Below are 20,971 nucleotides of genomic sequence, written 5' to 3'. Positions count from 1 at the left end.
GAGAGAGAGAGAGAGAGAGAGAGAGAGAGAGAGAGAGGCAGGCTGGGCCACAATTTGGAGTCCTCAGTCCAGGTCCTGAGAGTATCCATTCTCAAGGACCCCGCCCCTGTGGCCTAGAATTACCCCTTCATGCTCCAGTGCACCCTGGGCTCCACGGCCAGCCTGGGAAGCTGTCTTTACCCTGCTTCTCCCTCCAGATCAGCTTCTAGAAATGCTCCATAGCTGCAGTGGCAGCACCGTTTTTTCCATGATGCAAGCAGTTTGCCCTCTTGGGCGGGGCTGTCGGTGGCCGGCAGGGCCTGTGTAGTGTGCCCACCCACTGCTACCTGCCGATTCCGGGCAGGCCCAGACCCTGAGGTGATGTTCACTGCTTCCCTGGCCCGTGTCTGGGAGGGAGTCTGGCAGGTGACACAGTGCCCCCTCTGATGCTGCCCCTCTGTTTTCACATGATGTCGCTTGCCTTGGGAAGGCTTTGATGTGAGAACTGATTTTAACTCTACCGCTTCGTGGAAGTGTGGCCTTGAAGTGAGTTACTCAGCCTCTCTGAACCTCCAGTTCCCTCTTGGTAAAATGGGCTTCCTGCTGGAACCTCATGGTATCATGCGGGGAGAATTGTCCGCCACGAAAACTGCACTACACGTTGCTCAGCATATAATAAGTGCTCATTAAATGGCTGTTGTGTATGGTGGATGGTATGGCAGAGGTTGTAGGGAAATAGGGAATAGGTTTGTCAAGCTGGCTGCTGCTCCTTTCACGGGCAGCTTAGGTCACCCCTCAACAATTAAACTCTTACCTGAACTGTGTTGTTGGCATTGGGGTTGACCTAGGACTTGGCTCAGCTGTCATGGCGAGGCAGCGGGATCAGATGGGGCAGGTCTTCTCTGTCAGAACCTGACAGCCTTGTGTGATCTTTGGGCTAAAACCAGACCTTCATCAGTGCTGATGGTGGAAAGCTTAGGGAAGGGTGTCAACCACAGCTGGAGGGGCTTAAGTTAGAGTTTTGGAAGGACTGGCCCGAAAGCGGGTACCTCTCAGGGGAGCCATGAGGAGTGGCCTTCCAAAGCTGGGTGGAGATGGTAGCTGGCCATCTCTTGTGTGACCCGCGGGGCTCATGTGTCACCCCATCCCATGCAGTGGTGAAGTTCATGGATGTCTACCAGCGCAGCTACTGCCGTCCCATCGAGACCCTGGTGGACATCTTCCAGGAGTACCCTGACGAGATCGAGTACATCTTCAAGCCATCCTGCGTGCCCCTGATGCGATGCGGGGGCTGTTGCAATGACGAGGGCCTGGAGTGTGTGCCCACCGAGGAGTTCAATATCACCATGCAGGTGGGCATCAGTAGGGGGTGGGGGTGGGAGAGGGGGTCAGACTTGGGGAACAGGTGGTCCCCGGCCCTTTGCTGGGCAGCTCTTGAGAGGAGGAGCCAGACTTGACTTGCTCCGCTCCTGCCCCTGAGTTGGTCATAGGGACGTGTGGGGAGTCTTGTCCTCTTTGGAGAAAAAGGTGCCAACGTTTCTCAGTCCTGGGTTCCCAGCAAATCCCTACCACCTCCTTCTCCTCCCTGACCTTTGCCCCTGGGCTCTGGAGGGGCTGACACCGGCGACAGGAGCCCTTCTCTTCCTCTCTTGGAGGAAGAGGGCCCTTCCTCCCTAGGGGCTCTGTTTGGAAAACTGGATGAGCCTGGCGCATGGAGAGTTGTAAAAGCCACTCATTTGGTGCTTCCCGGTGACAGGGCACCTCTCAGCTTGAACGGGGTGGGAGGGAGCTCTGAGACCCCAGGGAGGGTGGTTCTTGGGTAGCTACTAGGGGTTGGGGTAAAGCCTAGAGGCGATAAAAGGAGGGGAGGAATTGGGACCTGCAAGAACCCAGGACCTGAATCCCAGCCTGGCCAACCCGTGCAGCCACGTCTGCCCTCAAGAAGAGCGGGGGCTCCCTGAGGTCAGCAGGAGTGGGGGACGGGGTGGGCCCGAGGCTCTTTCTGGCAGAGCCCCTGGTCCTTCCTTCCTCTATCTGCCACCCCTGCTCTGTAGAACCTCTGGGTGCTGAGTGGCAAGAGCCATGGGGTGTCCCCTCTGGGTATGGCTGGCTGGGTCACTAACCTCTGTGATCTGCTTCCTTTCCCTCTAGATTATGCGGATCAAACCTCATCAAGGCCAGCACATAGGGGAGATGAGCTTCCTACAGCACAGCAAATGTGAATGCAGGTGAGGATGGGTTCATGGATGCGGCCGTGTGGCAAGTGGCGGTGGGGTTAAAAGCATGTTTCACTTTTTGGCCCATTTCCACCTTCCAACTGTGGAACCTTGGGCTATTTTAATTTTACTTCACCGTGCCTCAGTTTCTACATCTGGAAATGGGCACAGTCATGCGATCGATGTACCTCATAGCATTGTTAGAAGGATTCAACACGTTATTTTGCGTTAAGAGATTAAAACTGCATTGATGTGTCATAGGAGTGTGTTATTTTTCTTGTTGTTATCATCATCATCTGAACCCCTCTGTTTTCTTCTCTTTTTCTGTGCCCACTGCAGACCAAAGAAAGATAGAGCAAGGCAAGAAAAGTAAGTGGCCATGACTTTAGTTCCTCTTCCTCTCCTTGGCCGGTTATCTTGGTTTGGGGTTCTTGGCTTCCTCTCTCCGGGGTGGGAGGACTGGGGGAGGCTGATGGCTTCACTGGGTCAGGGAGTTGGCCTCACGCGGACTTGTGGTGGTAGTAGTGGGATTGAGCAAACTCGAGGATTATGGCTCTAGAATTAGGGACAAAACCCAGCCTGAAGCCTGGAGCTTCCTTTGGAAGAGACAACGCATTCCAGGTCTCCGGGGTCAGTTCTGGCCAGGACTTGCAGCTTTGATGTGTTGGCGGGGGCAGCTTGGACACCGGCTCCCCGGCCGGCTCTAGTCTCCCGTCACCCACAGCAGGGAGAGGGAGTAGGTGGCAGAGAGACCAGCTTTTGTGTGTCAGAGGAAACAGCCACTTATGGTGGCTGCTGTGGTGGTGTGGTTGGACTTGGGACCGGCCGAGATGTTTTCCTGGTGATGCCCTCCTGCAGCAGTGGGGCAGGCCAGAGACACTCAGTCCTCCCGGCCAGGGAGAAACGAGTTGAATGTTGGTCATTTTCTGACGCTTCTAGTTGCTCAGGGTGGAGGGTTGGGTCAGGATGGAGCGGGGGGGCATAGTCTGGGGGCAGTGAGCCTTCCAGAGCGGGTGAGCAACCAGCATGGGGGGCGAGCCTGCAGGGAAAGAGAATGAGAGAGAGTACCTGTGCCCTTCCTTCCCCCACCTCACCATCCCATCTGCCTCCAAAGCTCTAGGGACATAGGAACCCCTAGGCCCCAAGCCCTTACCTCTTCCCCAAGTCCCCAACTTCCAGAATTGCTGTAGCTACCAGAGCAGTGATTTGGGACAGTAGGGTCAGAGAGAGAGAGAGAGAGAAAGAGAGAGAGAGTTTGTATGTGTGTAGACCTTCCTCTTTCCCAGTGCTTTCTCCTGGGGGGAATAGTCTGGCCCCCTCTCCTCAGTGCCTTCCCCTCATTTCTTCCCCTGTGGCAGACATTCTGGGCATCCTCTGGCCTGGCAGGTGTGGAGAGCGCCGGTTCCCTTGAGGGGGACAGGCTTCAGCCTGCCCCCCATGCCGGTTTCCCAAATGCGTGCTTTGCCCACAGGGAGAGTGGGGGGCTCGCCTGGTCTCGGAAGAGAGTCTGGTGAGATGGTGTAGCAGGCTTTGACAGGCTGGGGAGACAACTCCCTGCCAAATAACTCCCAGGCTCCTCCTCCCATGCCTCCCTAACCACCCCCCCCACCTGCCTGGGGCTCTGAGGGCACCCATCCCCGCCTCTCAGCCCAGGCTATGGCTGGGCAGGCTGGCGCCTTTCATGTGCCGCCCTTGGTCTTAAGCCAGCTCCCAATGTAGCTGCTCCCCCACACTGGGATTTGCAGAGGTGGGGCCCCTGGAGGGACCCCTTAGCTATTGCACTTGGAAATGAAGGCAGAAGGTGTCTGAAGCATAGCCTGCACCGCCCCCCCACCCCCTGCCCCCATCATGTCAGGTCTCTGACCTCCCCAAACTCTAGCCTACCTTTTATAGCCCCTGACCTTCAGAGTCACACGTGTACAGGGTTGCTGGGCAAAGAGCCTGCCCATGGGGCTTTGTCCCCTGCCTGGGACCAGGAGCTATCGTGAGAATGTAGGCCTTTGGGGCCTGTGCCCTCCGCCCAGCCTCTGCTCCCCACTCAAAGCATTGCCTGAGGCTGGGTTGGCCACCCCAGGATGGCTGAAATGAGAAGGAGCCATTGAGTGTCTGCTGCCCCGGCCTGTGTGTGTGTGTGTACGTGTACAAGCTCTTTCCTGGAGACCGCCAGCCTCCCACCGCCTCGTTCCAGGGAGTGTGTCCTGAACCCTGCCCTCCTCACTGCTTCTTTTCCTCTCCCCTTCCCCCTCGCTCTCTCTTTGTCTGTCTCTGTTTTTTTATTTTCCAGAAAATCAGTTCGAGGAAAGGGAAAGGGGCAAAAAAGAAAGCGCAAGAAATCCCGGTATAAATCCTGGAGCGTGTACGTGGTGCCTCCGCTGTCTCATTGCCTGGAGCCTCCCTGGCCCCCAATCAAAGCCCCGCCTGCAGGACCCCCTAACTCTGCCCCCGCCTTCCTCTCCCGGCTTTCCTCCTCCTCTCCCCCCCAGTGTCTCTCTCTCACTCTCGCTCCACTAATTGGCACCAGTGGCTAGATTTGGTGGTGGTGTTGCTGGTCTGGGGTTGGGGTGGGCAGGTGGGCAGAGCGGGCCTGGAGGATTCAGGGAGGGGACGCCGGCTTGGCTGGGCACCACCTTTCTCTCACCCACTGGGCACTGGTGGCGGGCCCACGTTGGCACGGGTGCCAGGCGCTGGTGCCTGCTCACCCAACTGGTTTCCACTGCTCCAGGCTTTTGCCCTTGTCTGGAAGGTGAGGGTGGTGGGGAGGGCAGACGTGGCATGAGGAAGGGGCGCGAGTGATGCAAGGCAGCTTACTGTCATCTGAGGGTGGGGGTCAGGCACCATATGGTGGCCCCTTCTCGTGGATTTGGGGCCTCTGGAGGGGAGCCCTCTATTCTGGTCGAACCCACGGCGCCCACAGAAACCTCCCTGTCGGTTTGGAGGCTCTTCCTCTGGGTTGGAGGCTGTGGTGGGCCCTTGGGTCACCAGTGGCCTGGTTGAGGACACTGCCTCTGGGCTTGGCCTGCTGACACCGCCCCCTTCAGCCCACCTTCGGTGGCGGGGCCTGGGCACAAGTCCTTGCACAGGGAGAAGGTGGCTCAGGATGCTGTCGCCAGCAGGTGGAGAGCCAACGTGTGCTCTGTCTGCAGCAGTGGCTGTTGGGGCCCTGTGGCTCATGACTCGTACTTGTCCCTGGGGACAGTAGTCTCCTTATGGTGGCCCTCTCCTTGCACTCTCTGCCCATCTATATGTCTGCCTCTTCCTGCAGGCAGGCTTCCTAGCCAGTGCTGCCTCTTTTCCGCCGCTCTCTCTGTCTTCTGCTGCAGCACTTGGATCCTTCCAGGGCATGGAAGGGTATGGGGGCCAACGAGCTGGGTGGGGGTGCAGCTGCAGACTGTTAGGGGGTGTTGCATGGTTTGTTTTTTTTTTTTCTCTCTCTCTGCTGATGCTCTAGCTTAGATGTCTTTCCTTTTGCCTTTTTGCAGTCCCTGTGGGCCTTGCTCAGAGCGGAGAAAGCATTTGTTTGTACAAGATCCGCAGACGTGTAAATGTTCCTGCAAAAACACAGACTCGCGTTGCAAGGCGAGGCAGCTTGAGTTAAACGAACGTACTTGCAGGTTGGTTCCCAGAGGGGGAGCAAGGCAGAGAGGGGCTTCACACAGAGACGGGGAGAGAGAGGAAGAGAGAGAGCGCGTGCATGCGCATCCGAGAGGGGCCTGCTGCTTGCTCGGCTTCTAGCTGCCTGCCTGGTGACTGACCTCTGCCTTCTCTGCTCACTCGGGAGGCCCCTGTGGGGGGCAGCTGGCGCCCGCCAGGCCTGGGAGGGCCTGTTCGGAGGTCTCCCTGCTTGCCTGAGGGGGCAGGCTGGTGTGGCTTCATGTGACGGTGTGGACGCAGGCTGAGTGTTGTGTTCTGTGGTCCTGCGGTGTCCTGTGGTGGCTGTTGGTCCTGATGTTGTTACGACTACCTTTGCTACTAATATCGAGGGCCCTCCTTGGTGTGGGGGACGCTGCCGTCTACCAAGCGCAAATGCTCTCCGGGGCCTCGCCACCACCCTCTGAAGTCTGCACCGCTGGGCTTCTCATCCCTTCAGTGTCTCACACGGGGCAAGTCTGGTCCCTCCTAGACTCGGGTCCCAGACAGCACGGGCTCTGGCTGTTGGTTTAGGGTGGGTAAGAGATCTAACATCTGGGGACGCTAGATACCTCTAATACTCTAGTAGTCACGGCGACAACCCCAAACAGCCCACACATTTCCAAACACCCCCAGGATGGGGTGGGGGTGGGGTGTGTCCACTTTCCTTTTCATTTTATTTTTATTTTTAATGTTTTTTATTTATTCTTGAGAAAGAGAGAGCAGGAGAGAGGCAGAGAGAGAGGGAGACACAGAATCCGAAGCAGGCTCCAGGCTCTGAGCTGTCCGCACAGAGCCTGACACGGGGCTCAAACTTGTGAACCACAAGATCATGACCCGAGCCGAAGTCTGACGCTCAGCCAACTGGGCCACCCAGGCGCCCGCTCATGCCCACTTTCCTAACATTAGATTGTGAACTCCTGACAGCAGGGCCTGGCTTTTAGTCCCCTGGGTGAGCCTCCAGGCATCTGTACCACTGTCCTTTGACCTCAGTGAGCACCTAGAAAGTGTCAAGTGTGCGAGTGAATACATGACTGAGTTCAGGGGTAAGGACAGGCGCACAGAGCCGTGACGGGTTGGCTGGCAATCTTTTGATGCCTTGAATGGACTTTCTACCAGTCTGGCCTATGCTCAAAGGCTGGGAGCCCTCTGGGCCAGTGTAAGCCTTGCCTAGTGGGGGGCTTAAAGGAGATTCTTTGGCAGTGTCAGGGTGTCCCCAGCTAGTCCTGATGTTCCATTAACAAAGTTCTTGGACTGTGGCTGCCTCCCCTACCCCACCCCCCCGCCATGTTCCCGTGGCTTGTATATGTTCTGGGGGTGCTGGGGACCAGGCCCTGGGGTGTTGGTGCAAACTTCTGTCTGTCTTGGTAGTATGTGAAGACAAGAAGTGTATATGAGTGCTGGGCTTGGGCTCTGCCCACCTCCAGGGCCCGATGAGGGGTCTCCACATGCCCCAGGGGCCTCGGGATGATAAGGGATTTGTCATTTTAGGATTTCTGTGGTGATGATTCAGCAGAGAGATGTCTGGGTTGGGGTGTCTGAAGTGACCTAGGGGCTGACAGAAGTCACCCCAACCTCCAGAGACCTCCCCCGCATGGGGGAGCTTCAGCACCCCAAATTGGAGCCTTAGGATCCTCATTCCCAGGCTCTCAGAAGGGCAGGGCCTGTCCTGATCTCTCATGGTAGAGAAGGTAAACGGCCATCAGCCCAGGAGCAGGGGCATGACAAGGAAGTTCTTGGCATCCCCTCTGTTTCCGAAGGGAGCTTTCACACCCGATGGTCAGCTCTCCCCCACCATCAATGACATAGCATGTCAGAAAGGAGGGGAGGCCTGGTACCTGGGGCATGTTGCCACTGGCAAGCCCAAGAAAGATGGTGCCTGCAGCTGAGGCCTGGACAGGAGGGCGTGGTGATGGGAGATGTGTCCCTCGCCACCTCTCACCTCTCTGGCTCCCGCTCCCTTGGGAGCCTCACTTTCCCCGGGNCCGCCCCGCCCCTCCCCTTGCTCAGGGTCCTCTCCCTGCCTTCTTCCCCCAGCCAGCCCCACGGAGGCAGAGCCGACATACCTTGTCCTGGTCCTGAAGGGACTCTTTGCTGACTAACTCGTCCGCTTTTGGTCACCACTAGCTCTGAAATGTCAAGCAGGGACTGTTCTTTAGTTCGTGCTCATTTGTCGCCTGTGATGAAATGTCCCCTCGTCCTTGTCTGGTCTCCCCTAGACTGTAAGCTCTGGAGGGCAGATGGGAGTTCTGGACGGAGCTACTGCCCCAGCGGGGCCTCCGTGGGCAGGGGCTGGCTCTCCCCTCGCGCAGAACCACGCTTTCACTTCCTGTCTGCTGCAGGGCGTCGGGCTCCCAGGGCCGGGAGGCCGCCTGCCTCACCTCCGTGCCCCCTCGCCCGGCTGTAACCCCCGGCCTCTGTCTCCCATCTCCCGCAGATGTGACAAGCCCAGGCGGTGAGCAGGGCTGGACGAAGGAGCCTCCCTCAGGGTTTCGGGAACCAGACCTCTCACCAGGAAAGACTGATACCGAACGACTGACTCAGAAGCCACGCCGCCGCCGCCGCCACCACCACACCGCCGTCACCACCAACAGAACAATCCTGAATCCAGAAACCTGAAATGAAGGAAGAGGAGACTCTGCGCAGAGCACTTTGGGGCCGGAGGGCGAGACTCCGGCAGAAGCATTCCCGGGCAGGTGACCAAGCACGGTCCCTCTTGGAACTGGACCGCCATTTTATTTTTCTTGCTGCTAAATCACCGAGCCCGGAAGCTTAGAGAGTTTTATTTCTGGGATTCCTGTAGACACACCCACCCACATACATAACATTTATATATATATATATTATATATATAAAAATAAATATATATATTTTATATATATATAAAATATATATATTCTTTTTTTAAATTAACATTGCTAATGTTATTGGTGTCTTCACTGGATGTATTTGACTGCTGTGGACTTGAGTTGGGAGGAGAATGTCCCCACCCAGATCCCAACAGGGAAGAGGATGGGAGGAGAGACTCTGGCTTGATCTTCTGGTCCCTCTTGGGAAGGCGGGGGTCCCCTCCCCTGCCCAGGAGCGTGCACGGCCAGGGCACGGGGGCACATATGGCCTGCTTTGGGGAACACCGACAAACCCAGCCCTGGCCCCAAGCCTCTACCCTGAGTCACATGGACAGACGACAGGTACAGGGACGAGCACGCTGGCTCTGCCCAGGAGTTTGGGGAGCCTCAGGACACTGCTGTACTTTGGGGATCCTCTCCACATGCTGCACGGGCGCCTGGCCCCCAGGGGCACTGCCCAGAAGATTCAGGAGACCGGGCAGCCTTCACCCAGTCTCCACTTGCTCCTGAGATGCCCAGGAGGCCGCTGACACGTGTCTTGGCAAAGAGAAGAGAGACGTTGGTGGAGGAAGGGCCGCCTGGTGACAGCTTGTCCTCCAAGGGCCTCCTGCCTTGGCCTTCTCCCAGACCCCCTTCCCGGGTGCAGCCCCGGAGGGCCTGATGTCCTCAGACCATTGAAACCACTAGTGCTGTCCCGCCCCCCCAGGAGACCTGGCTGTGTGTGTGTGAGTGGTCAACCTTCCTCGTCCCTAGACCCGACCCTTCCCGCGGCACAGAGAGACAGGGCAGGATCCACGTGCCCACCGTGGAGGCAGAGAAAAGAGAAAGTGTTTTATATATGATACTTATTTAATATCCCTTTTTAATTAGAAATTAAAACAGTTAATTTAATTAAAGAGTAGGGTTTTTTTCAGTATTCTTGGTTAATATTTAATTTCAACTATTTATGAGATGTATCTCTCTCTGGCTCTCTCGCGCGCTCTTATTTGTACTGGTCTTTGTGTATAAAATTCATGTTTCCAATCTCTCTTTCCCTGATCGGTGACAGTCTCTAGCTTGTCCTGAACAGATATTTAATTTTGCTAACGCTCAGCTCTGCCCTCTCCTTTCCCCTGGTTCCCCACCACACATTCCTTTGAAATAAGGTTTCAATATACATCTACATACTATATATATATTTGGCAACTTGCGTTTGTGTGTATATATATATATATATATATATGTTTATGTATATATGTGATTCTGATAAAATAGGCATTGCTATTCTGTTTTTTATATGTAAAAACAAAACAAGAAAAAATAGAGAATTCTACATACTAAATCTCTCTCCTTTTTTAATTTTAATATTTGTTATCATTTATTTATTGGTGCTACTGTTTATCCGTAATAATTGTGGGGGAAAAAGATATTAACATCACATCTTTGTCTCTAGTACAGTTTTTCGAGATATTCCGTAGTACATATTTATTTTTAAACAACAACAAAGAAATACAGATATATCTTAAAAAAAAAAGCATTTTGTATTAAAGAATTTAATTCTGATCTCAAAGCTCCTCCTGGTTTCTCCTTCTCCATTGGGTCCTTGTTCTGGACTCCCTCCTGCCCCCTTTCCCTCCTCCCTTGGGGAAAATGGCATTTGTCTTAGGTCTGGGAAAAGGGTCCCTGGTATGTAGGCCATGGGGGGACCATCTCGTTGTGCTGGGGGCCAGGTTGCTTCTATTCTGGCTGAGCTGGTCCTGGGGGACCCCGTTCACCCTCCGCCGTGATGTGTCGGGGGGGAATGGGCTCTGAAATGGGGGGAGGGAGCGACAGCACCTTAGACAGGAGCCAGGGCCTACTACTGGCAGTGCTGCCTTCAGGAGTCACATGATCCAGGCCCAGTTCTTTGGTTGGGGAAGGAACCGGCCATGTGTCTGAGCTTACTGCTCCCGGGGACAGGAGAGGGCTGAGTTTGGCTATGGGGCCTTGGCTGCCGTAGGCTGAGGAGTGTTAAGGGGTTCTCCCAGGGGCCTGTGACCCCAGGGTGTAGTTAAGTGTTACATAGTGGGTCCTGGTGTTCCTTGAGCCCTTGGAAGATGGACCCACAGTCCTGGCTGCTCCTGAGAGGACTCCCCGCCCCTGTCTTGCTGCATGGGCCCTTCTCTCCTCTGGTCCTGGCCGGGGCAGAAGCTGTCTAGGTCTTTGGCATTTATGAGCAATGCTTCCAAATCCATTTCCTCCTGCCTCTCTTTTATTCCTTTAAACCATATTTACTGGGCCAGCCACCATGCCAGGGCCAAGGATGCTGTTATAAATTAGACCATTCTGCTTCTCAAGGATCTGGTGAGGGTAGTGTGTGAGGAGTCACAGAAACTATAAGTCTGTCAATAGAAAGATATAGAAAACGTGAGGGGGCATCTGCCCAGCTCGGCTGAATCTGGAGTCTTCTCTTGGTAGCCCCTTAAAGAATGGGTAGGAGAGGACAGAACAGGGAGGGGAGGATGGTTGAAGCAGATAGTCCAGGCGGAAGGGGTGCTGTGAGCAAAGGTGTGAGGGGGACTCAGGTGCACAGGGGTGAGGCACGGAGGCAGGACGGGGCAGGGTTAGCTCACAGGGAGTCTGCAGTGCCATGCCACGAGCAGCAGTTGAGGGTTTTTTTTTTTTTAATGTTTTATTTTATTTCTAGGAGAGAGAGACAGCGTGAGCAGGGGAGGGTCAGAGAGAGAGGGAGTCACAGACTGAAACAGACTCCAGGCTCTGAGCTGGCAGTCAGCACAGAGCCCGACGCGGGGCTCGAACCCACGAACCGCGAGATCATGACCTAAGCGAAAGTCGGAAAGTCGGACGCTTCACCGACTAAGCCACCCAGGCGCCCCAGCAATTGAGGGGTTTTAAAAGGAGCAGCCCGGCGGTGGGTCAGGCAGGGAGGCCCAGAGGAGGCTGTTGCACCCCTCCAGGGGGAGGTGCTGAGGGGGTGGTGGCGACTTCTGCCTCTTCTGGCTACGGTTGTGAGGAAGATGGAAGGCAAGGTCCCTGACCTGCAGAGTTTTCCATCTAGTAGCCACTCATCACACCTCCCGGCTTTTTCATTGGTTAACACAGAATCCACACCACAACCCTGGGCAGTAGAGGCTCTTGTCACCCCAAGGGAATATTTGCTGGAGCCTTCTAAACTGGCCTCCCGATTCTCCTCTCTCCACTGCCCCGCCCTTAAGTTGATTCTCACACAACAGCCAAAGTGAGCCTGTTAAACTGTGAGCCAGATCATGTCACCATTTGGCTCAGAACTCTGCAGAGACTCTATTTTACTCAGAGACAAAAACAAAAGTTTATACAACAGCCTGAAAAGGCCCTGCACTGTCCAGGCAGCCTCTACATCCCTGCCTCTATGACTTCTGATCCCCCTTGGTTGCTCAGCTCAACTACACTGGCCTCTCTGTTCCTCGGACTGCGGATACTCTTGCACCTCAGGGCCTTTGCATTGGCTGTCCCCTCTTCTTGGAGCCCTCTTCTCCTAGTTGGGGCAACGTGTGGCTCTCTTGCCTTCAGTCTTTTACCTTTTCAGTGAGGCTACGTTGACCACTGCATTCACCATGAACATCCCTTCCTCACTCTGCACTTGGACCCTCCTTTTCACCATCCCTTCTTTTTTCTCATAGCATGTGCCGTCTTCTCACTTACTCTAGAATAGAGAGGTCTAATAGAACTATAACATGGGCCACAATGTAATTTGATGTTTTCTAGGAGCCAGATTTAAAAAGTTAAAAAGAAACAGGTGAAATTAATTTTAAAAATGTTTTTCGTTTATTTAGTTTTTGAGAGAGAGAGAGCAAGCGAGAGCAAGGGAGGGGCATAAAGAATCCCAAGCGGGCTCTGCACTGTCAGCGCACAGCCTGATGTGGGCCTCAAACCCACGAACTATGAGGTCAAGACCTGAGCCAAAATCAAGAGTCAGACACATGACTGACTGAGCCACAGGCACCCCCCCAGGTGAAATTAATTTTAATAATATATTTTACTTAACCCCAGCATATCTAAAAATATCATTCTAACATCTAATCAATATAAAAATTAAGGAGAGATTTCGCTTTTCTGTTGTATGAAATCTTTGAATCTGCTGTGTATTTTGCTATCACACACCTCAGTTGGGAGTAGCCATGTTTCAAGGGCTCAATATACACATGTGGCTGGTGGCTACCATTTTGGACCACATGGCTCTAAAGTTTACTTTCCCTTTTGTCTGTCTCCCCCACCCCACCCCTGCCCCCATTCCCCCCGGAATGCAGGCCATGTGAGGGCAGAGATTTTTGTCAGTTTTGTTCATCACTGTGCCTCCAGCACCTAGAACAGTGCCTGGACCATAATTCATCCTCAGTTAACGTTTTTCAAGTGACTGAAATCGCAAAACTGTGACTGAGGGTTCCATCCCAAGGCCGTGGAGGTGAGTGAGGCTGGCAATGGTGGGGGTGGTTGGTGGAGGGGCTTCCTGACAGGTAGAGACTTGAACAGGACTGGGCAAGGAGGGGACTCAGAGTAGGCGGTAGGGATTAGGGACATAGGCCCGTTGGCCAATGCCAGGCACCGTTTCCTCCGTTTAGCCACCCTGGAGATGGGGCTCATGGTTTCTGCTTGCCAGATGAGAAACAGGAGGCCCAGAGAGGGTAAAAAACATGCTCGAATTTATGCATCGCCAGTAAATGGCCAAGCCAGAATTTAAACCAGCTTTCCTGACTCCAATTCTAGTGCTCTTTCCACCACACCATGGTTGCCCCAGGCTAAGGCAGAGCATCAACAAATAAAAATGAATCGTCTAGACTGAATACAAACAGCCAGAAGAAAAGTGGGACAGGGGGAGGATGTGGTGGTGGCCAAACCCAGGGCTGAAATCCAGAGCTCCCCAAGTGTGGTAAGGCAAGGCAAGAGATGTCTCCAGGGGCCGGGGCTTGTCCGTGGAAGATCCAAAACCTAAGCACGAACGAAATTGCAACACGTAGCCTTGGAGGAGAGAAGTGGTCTTTAAATAGACTAGGGGGAAAAGAAGGATGAAATGAAAATACTGCATCCTCTGGTTGTATAAGGCCTGCTCACCCCCCGCCCCAGAGCAAGGCCAGTGCCAAGCTATCCCTGCTTATCTCCCCCTTGGGATTCACACCCTCCCCTCTGGCCTGGCCACTTTTTCCCCTGGACAGACACATAGCTCCTTCTCAACTCTGATCTGCCCAGCCCGAGTCCCTTTCCCTTTTTTCCTAAGCAGTAACCAACCCTGGCCATAACCCCCAAGGCCTTTGGAGTACTTGCTTCTCCAAGGAGCCTCCAGCCTACCCACTTGCCTCCTGTAAGGAAGCGGGGTAGGTTCATACAGACCTAGGTAATTCTAGATGAGTTTCATGTTAGGACTATTGTGGTGGCCTGTGTGCAAACATGGCTGCCCACGGTTCTTCCTACCCCTGTGCCCATGTGCCGTTGTTCCCATCAAGTAGAGTCTGTTTTTCCTCCTTTGAATCTGGGCTGGCCAAATGACTTGCTTTGACTAAGAGGATGTGCCGGAAGAGCTGTTCTGGGACTTTTAGCCCTAGACTTTCAGGGAGATCGCAGTTTCCATTTTGACCTCTTGGGAAGCAGCCGCCATGTTTTAAGGAAGCCCAACTACCGTGCTGGAGAGAGAAGCTGTGCAGAGAGACAGAGAGAGGCAGAGGCAGGAACAGGCTCCCAGCCATTCCAACCACCCCAGGCTGAGGCACCCGACATAGGAGCGAAGTCATTTTGGATTCTCTGGGCTCAGAGGAGCTGCTCTTGCCAACAACACATAAAGGAGAGAGAAGCCATCCATTGCCCAAATGTATACAGTTGTGAACAAATACATGGACTGTTGCCGTTTCAAGCTATGAAGTTTTGGGGTGGGTGTTACCTAGTGATCATAACTAAACCATCCAACTAAGCCATCACTTAGTGCTAGGACCTTTGCCCGTTACTATCTATAGGGTTCTAGTGGTATATGTGATGGCCTCAGGGGGTAGAGCGAGGTTCAAGGAAGAAGGGACGTAGATATAACAGAATCAGAGACCAGGGGTCTGCCCTGGTGGGAAGTCTGGTGGGAAGATTCTAGATAAGGGCTGCCCCAGGAAGGACAACGAACTGCCCAATTTTGGGGGTGAGGAGAGCAAGTCAGTTCTAATGAGGTCTCACCGGGAGAAGGTGGGCCTCACCTACAGCACGAGGGGAGAGGCTAGAGGACAAGAAGAACTGGCCGAGAGAGAGCATGAGGAATTTGAAGGAAAAGCCTATGGAATCTTTTCCTTCCCTCCCCTCCTTTCTCCCTCCCAACCTCAAGCACTAATGGAATACCCCCAGTGTGTGCTGTGCCTGGTATAGAATGACCTCTCCTTCCCGAGGGGCGGATTGAGCACACACCAGCCTAGAGACGGGGGATAGAGGAGGTGACCCTTGAGAGGCCTTGCTGGGTTGGCCTCAGAATTGTTGGGAGAGAGACAACTCAGCCACATCCACAGGACATCATCCGTCAGGACTCAGGGACTAGGGGAGGGCAGGGAAGGAATCAGTAAATATTTATAATATTTATAATCTGCCTGGAAAGGGAAAATGCAAGGCAAAGACAGGGCTTGGCTGAGCATCTGTAGAGGAGGGGATGGAAGCTGATCGGAAGGGGGGAGAGCTCGAATGGCAGGAAGCAGTAGTTCATAGGAAAAGGCTTAGGTGCCTGTGGGAGGGGGGCCGGGCCTGGGTCTCCTCAGGACAAGAGGGCCGGGATTTGAAGCAGGTTTTAAAATGTTGTTTTTGTCTTTTTAAAAAAAGCTTACTTATTTATTTTGAGACACACAGAGAGAGAGAGAGAGAGAGAGAGAGAGAGAGAGAGTCTCAAGCAGGCTCTGTGCTATCAGCACAGAGCCCAACTCAGGCTCAAACTCAGGAGACTGTGAGATCATGACCTGAGCTAAAATAAAGCGTCAGACTCTCAACCGACCGAACCACCCTGGTGCCCTGGTTGAATTTGCCTTCGATGGTGGTGGGGTGGAAGGGTGGTAGCCTATCAACGAAAGAGGTGAAGTACTGCCCTCGGGTAGCTACCAGTCTGAGGGGGTGATGCAGCCCTTGCCCTCAGGTTTCACCCTGTGCTCATAGAGGTTCTGGTCTGAGGGCAGAGACAGAAGCCCAGCCAGCAGACACTTCTTTGTTGACTAGGATGGAAACCACTCTCGGGGCGCCTGGGTGGCTCAGTCGGTTAAACATACGACTTCGGCTCAGGTCATGATCTTGTGGTTCCTGAGTTCGAGCCCCGCATCGGGCTCTGTGCTGACGGCTCAGAGCCCAGAGCCTGGTTCCGATTCTGTCTCTTCCTCTCTCTCTGCCCCTCCCCCACTTGCAGTCTGCCTCTCTCTCTCAAAATGAAATAAACATTGAAAAAAAAAAAGCATAAGCATTCTCAAGCAGGCACTCCCTTGCCTTCATCTGGTAGATGTTTGGAATCACCAGGCACTGGTGTCTGATGAGCTCTTCTCAGGGCCTGCACCCTTCCCCTTCCCTCTTCTCCCAGCACACGCCTCCAGTCCCGCAGGCCCGCTCTTCCCATTTGTTAAGAGGCGAGTACAGCTCACCAGCCTCCGCCTGGACACACATCCCCTGACAGTCTCTGGGTCTGGCTCCAAGCGGGACAGAAGCCAGCACGTGTCCCCCTCCTGGGGCCCTGCTTGTCCCCTCTGCTGGGGAGGTCTGAGAACCCCATTCATCACCTCCTCAGGCTCCCTGCAGGGAGACCGTGGCCCCGTCCCCCACCCTATGCCGTCATCCTAGGACTGGAGGTCTCCGAGGCAACGGAGGGATGGTCTGTGAGGCCCTGCCTGCTGCCTCTGCAGGGTCAATCTGGGTTGCCCTGAGCCCCGCCGAGACTTTTGACAGATCTAGGTTAGAATCCTGGGTCTGCCACAGGCTAAATGACTTCTCTGGGCCTTAACTCTCTCTTCTCTAAAATGGGGACAATCACACAGCTTTGTGAGCTTCAAGGAGAGAGGTGATGTCGATGTGTGAAAGCACCCAATACAGTGCCCAGTACGTAGGATGTGCTCGAAGCCAGTCTTTATAATTGTGCTCTTATGTCTAGTCCCCACATCAATGCCTTTTTCTTCCCTGGAGTTCCTGTTTTGGTATAATTTGGTCGCTTTTCTCCCTCTTCACTTTAAAAATTTTAAACTGAAATCCTACGGCTGGGTTTTACACTGTTCTTTGCACGTTTAGCTCCTTCGCCTCTCACTGAGGAGTGCAACAAAGGTTCAGCCCTGGAGCCCAGGAGTGGGGGAGCAGGGTCGTACTGAGGGGAGGGAGGGTGTGGGGAAAGACCTCTTGGTTCGGGACGATGCCCTGTGGCTCTGAACCCAGGGCCAGGCACAAGACGGGTATGCCATCAGTATTTGAGAAAGTAATGAGCCAAGGGACAGGACCAGAATACAAGGCCATTCTTCTCGTCCTGTCCCTCCAAACACACCAAGAGTCTCCAGTCTGAAAGGGGATGCCTTGCGTCCACCCTTCCATACACAGCTGGGCTTTGCGCTAAAAACCTGAAGGCCTGAGGCAGGGCTGCTCTCAAACTGTTGCCAGCTTACATCTGAGGGGCTCACAGTGGAGGAGGCTCTCAGGGGTCCATCGCAGAAGTGCCCCAAGATTAAAGTCCTGTTGTCCCAGGATCTATAGGGGAGAAGGTCCGTGATACAGGTATGGGGAGAGAACCCTGGGATTGGGGCAGGGAGAAAAAGGCTTTCCCTGGGACTTTGAGAGCTGGAAGCTTCCATCTCCCAGGGAGGCAGCAGGAGGGTGTCTTCTGGGGAAATAATCAGGGAGAGGGTTCGAATCTCTTTTTGCTTCTGACAAAGGAATCTCCCTCCCCACGCTAGTTCCCTCTGCTGCTTCCCTCCCTTAGGCTTCCCTCCCAGCTGATCTCCCCTCACTGCCCTTGAGAAAGGGAGAAGGTGGCTGGGCCTGCATTTAGGGCCTGTTGAGGCTAGGATCCGTGGGGGTAAGGCCTCCCCCTGGCAGGACACCCTGAGGCATCCTCTCACCCGGGGCCAGACAGGTCTCCTTCCACACAAGCAGATCCACAGGCTCGCACACATGCAAGTGTGACAGGGGTCACCCCTCCCAGTCACGGGGTGGCCGCCTGGTTGGGTAAGGGCTCCCAGGTCAGGGGCTGTGAGGCCCAGCTGAGGGATCTGGCTTCTCAGGATGAGCCCCCATGGGGCTGGGGGGCGGGGGGGGGGCAGCTGACCTGGCTGTAATCCCATGACCCAGAGCTGTCCTCTGGGAGCAACTGGCTATTCTGCAATAGTCACCTCATGGATATTAATAACCCTCTATCTGGCAGCCACAGAAGTGATAACGCCTGGTCACTTCTGTTCCGGCCTGGCCTGACCGCCTGGGTTCAAATCCCAGCCACTAATTCTGGGTCCCCGATGTCCCAAACCCCGAACCTAAAACATAGCTCCAGCGCTGAGAGCTTCTAAATCGTGTCTCAGGGCAAAATCACCTTGTTGAGCCTTAGTCATCTGTTAAACAGGTACTGTGACACCCAAGAATCAGAGAAAAATGGGTGGGCCCGGGGGAGGGCATGTAGTACATGCCCAGAAAAGGTCAGCTGGGCACAGGGCAGTGGGAAGAGAGGATTTGGGATCCAACAGAGCTAGACTCTACTTTTTACATCAGTGGCACTTTCTGGCTACCTGACCCTGGGCAAGTCACTTGACCTCTCTGGGCCTCATTGTCTTTTTCTGTGAAATGGGCATGATAGCACCCCTCTCCCAGGTGTTAATGTGGAATAAGTTAGATAAGGGATATAAAGTGATTGCCACTTAAAAGGGGCTCAATAAATATAAAACTCGTTGAATGAAAAGAATGAACGTTAATCACATCACGCTGTCAGGGTCCCTAAGGGCTGGGACAGTCTCCGTCATCAGCCTGGGTGCTCCCTGAGGATGGGGGTGCCACTTCTGGGCTTGCTTCCTTGAGGCTCAACTACAGAACCCAACAAAGGCTCAGTGTTTCAGATGATTTAGTCCCTTGGTCAGTACAGAATGCGGAAACAGCCCTCATAGAAACCCACAAGGGAAGACAGAAAGAGCATTTCCTTTCCCCTTAGTAAAAGGGGACAAGCAGGGCCTGGGACCCAGCCCTTAGCTCTGCTCTTGCGCCTGGGAGCGGGGATGTTTGTGCCCGCAGAGGTTATGAGAGCTCAGGGCATGCCCTCCTGGTGAGGCCAGTGGGCTCACCCCCTTTCCTTCTGGCTGTGGCCACCTCAGCCATACCCTTGGCACTGCTCAACCCCAGCAGCCATACTAAAAGCTCAGACTGTGGGGGGCGGGTGTGCTGGGGGCTGCAGGGAGGAAGGAGAGCAGAAGAGACATGAGTGGGGGGAAGGGCTCAGCTCGATGCTGGTAAAACCCTCCCCCGGGCCCCATGACTTCAGAGAAACTGCCCACAGATACCGCTGGTGTGCCAGGCCCAGCCGTTGGTTTTTGCCTAAAAGTAAGTTTCCCTGAAGACTCTTATCTCCACCGGCCTGGCGCAGCTGCCGAGAAGGAATGAAGGAAGCCATTTGCTCCCTTGCCCACCACCACATACCCCCTCCAAAGGCTCTTCCTGGCCTTCTCCATCCCAGCCACACTTCTGAGGGAGGGGGGGGAGGCAGCTACTCAAGCTGGGCTTGTTTGTGGGTCTGAGGGCTGCCTGCTGGCGGCTGCGAGGGTTCTAGAGACTCTCATTTCTGCTCCCCTTCCCCCCACCCCTCCGGACAAGTACCGGGTACCGGATACCTCAGCTTCTCCTGCTGTCCGTTAGTCTGACATGGTCAGCCTGGCCCTTATGGGGCTGAAAAGAGAATGTCCTGGACATGGGGTTGCCAGAGACAGCAAATAAAAACACAGGATACTCCGTTAAATCTTCACAGTCTGAGATTCAAGTCTAACTGAGCATCCTGGACTTAGCCTGGCGGCCCTACCTGAAAGGAGTGGCTGGAAACTTCCCCCTAGGTGGTTCCTTCAGGTGCTTCGATGCTTCTCTCCTTCTCCTTGTCCTTGCTGCTTTGTCAGCGAGGTTCCCAGGGTACACGCTGCGTTTGGGTCCCCATTCTGGAGATGCCCATAATTTCCGCCTGCAGCAGAGATGTGAAACAAATTAGGAGCTCTCTGAGAGCAGAGACCGGGTCTCCCCCCTCAGACTAGGGGCTCCCTGAGAGGGAGGGGCTTTGTGTCACCCTCATCCCCACCCCTCTCTGACCGCGAGCCTCTGTTTCTCCTCCCCGTCATGATGGGGACCATTCTCTGGAGGAACTGAACTTGACCTCCAGGCCTGACTTTTTCCACAGGCTCAATAGTCTTGCGTGCTGGGTCCTGGAGGAGGCCTAGCAGAGCCAGCTACTCAGCAAACCTCCTTCTCCTCTCTTCTGATGGTCCACCAGCGGTAATCCTCTTCCCCAGGCCTTGTGGTTGCGGGCAGTGATCTCAAGAAGTCCCCAGGCTCCGGAAGCTTATAGTGGAAATTCCGCCGTGGGAGCCACCTGAGCTCTGGTTGGGGCTAGGTAACTGACTGGCCCTTGACCTTGGGCCGGCTCTACTCCTCTTAGGGCCTCAATGTCGCTATAGGTACAATGGCAATGTATCTAGCCTGCCGAACTTGGGGCAGTGTTTTCCAAACTGCAAACTGATCTGTCGGTAGGACATGAGGTCAGTTTAGGGGTTTGCAACCAATATCATGCTTTTTCTTAAATATGAAAGAGAATAGAGGGGCGCCTGGTGGCTCAGTGGGGTGAGCATCTGGCTCTTGATTTCGGCTCAGGTCATGATTTCAAGTTTCATGAGATCGAGCCCTGCGTGGGGCTCTGCATTAACAGCACAGAACCTGCTTGGGAGTCTCTCTCTCTGCCCCTCCCCCATGTGTGCTCTCTCTCTCTCTCTCTCTCTCAAAATAAATAAATTTTAAAAAAAGAATAGAAAATATTCCGAGAGGCTTGTGAGTCGTAAGGATAAATATTGATTGCTGAAACTGTTGAACTATGTGTGTTCATATGTTTTCAGGGGTCACAGTGCCGGATGTATTTTTTCATGTGGGTTATGGCAAAACCAAAATGTCAGAAAGACAGGGGCGCCTGGGTGGCTTAGTCGGTTGAGCGTCCGACTTTCGGTCATGATCTCGCGGTTTGTGGGTTTGAGCCCCGCGTCGGGCTCTGTGCTGACTGCCGGCTCAGAGACTGGAGCCTGTTTCAGACTCTGTGACTCCCTCTCTCTCTGACCCTCCCCTGCTCACGCTGTCTCTCTCTCTCCC

The 20,971-nt window shown here is 54.3% G+C and overlaps 1 protein-coding gene across 1 annotated transcript in view; it reads left to right on the top strand.

Annotated features, from left to right (window-relative positions):
• VEGFA (vascular endothelial growth factor A) overlaps positions 1-10,213 on the top strand; it is a 22,603-nt gene extending 12,390 nt beyond the window's left edge. Inside the window, exons 7-12 of the mRNA XM_077764816.1 lie at positions 1,135-1,331; positions 2,131-2,207; positions 2,535-2,564; positions 4,480-4,551; positions 5,675-5,806; positions 8,260-10,213. Of these exons, the coding sequence (XP_077620942.1) occupies positions 1,135-1,331; positions 2,131-2,207; positions 2,535-2,564; positions 4,480-4,551; positions 5,675-5,806; positions 8,260-8,281 (530 nt within the window). The 3' untranslated portion in view covers positions 8,282-10,213. The remainder of the gene's footprint in view (positions 1-1,134; positions 1,332-2,130; positions 2,208-2,534; positions 2,565-4,479; positions 4,552-5,674; positions 5,807-8,259) is intronic.
• Positions 10,214-20,971: the final 10,758 nt, after the last annotated feature.

Source organism: Crocuta crocuta, unplaced genomic scaffold (assembly GCF_008692635.1).
Source record: "Crocuta crocuta isolate KB4526 unplaced genomic scaffold, BGI_CrCroc_1.0 scaffold44, whole genome shotgun sequence".
Lineage (NCBI taxonomy): Eukaryota > Metazoa > Chordata > Mammalia > Carnivora > Hyaenidae > Crocuta > Crocuta crocuta.
Note: the sequence above shows the minus strand (reverse complement) of the source record. Positions and strands in the feature narration are given on the sequence as shown.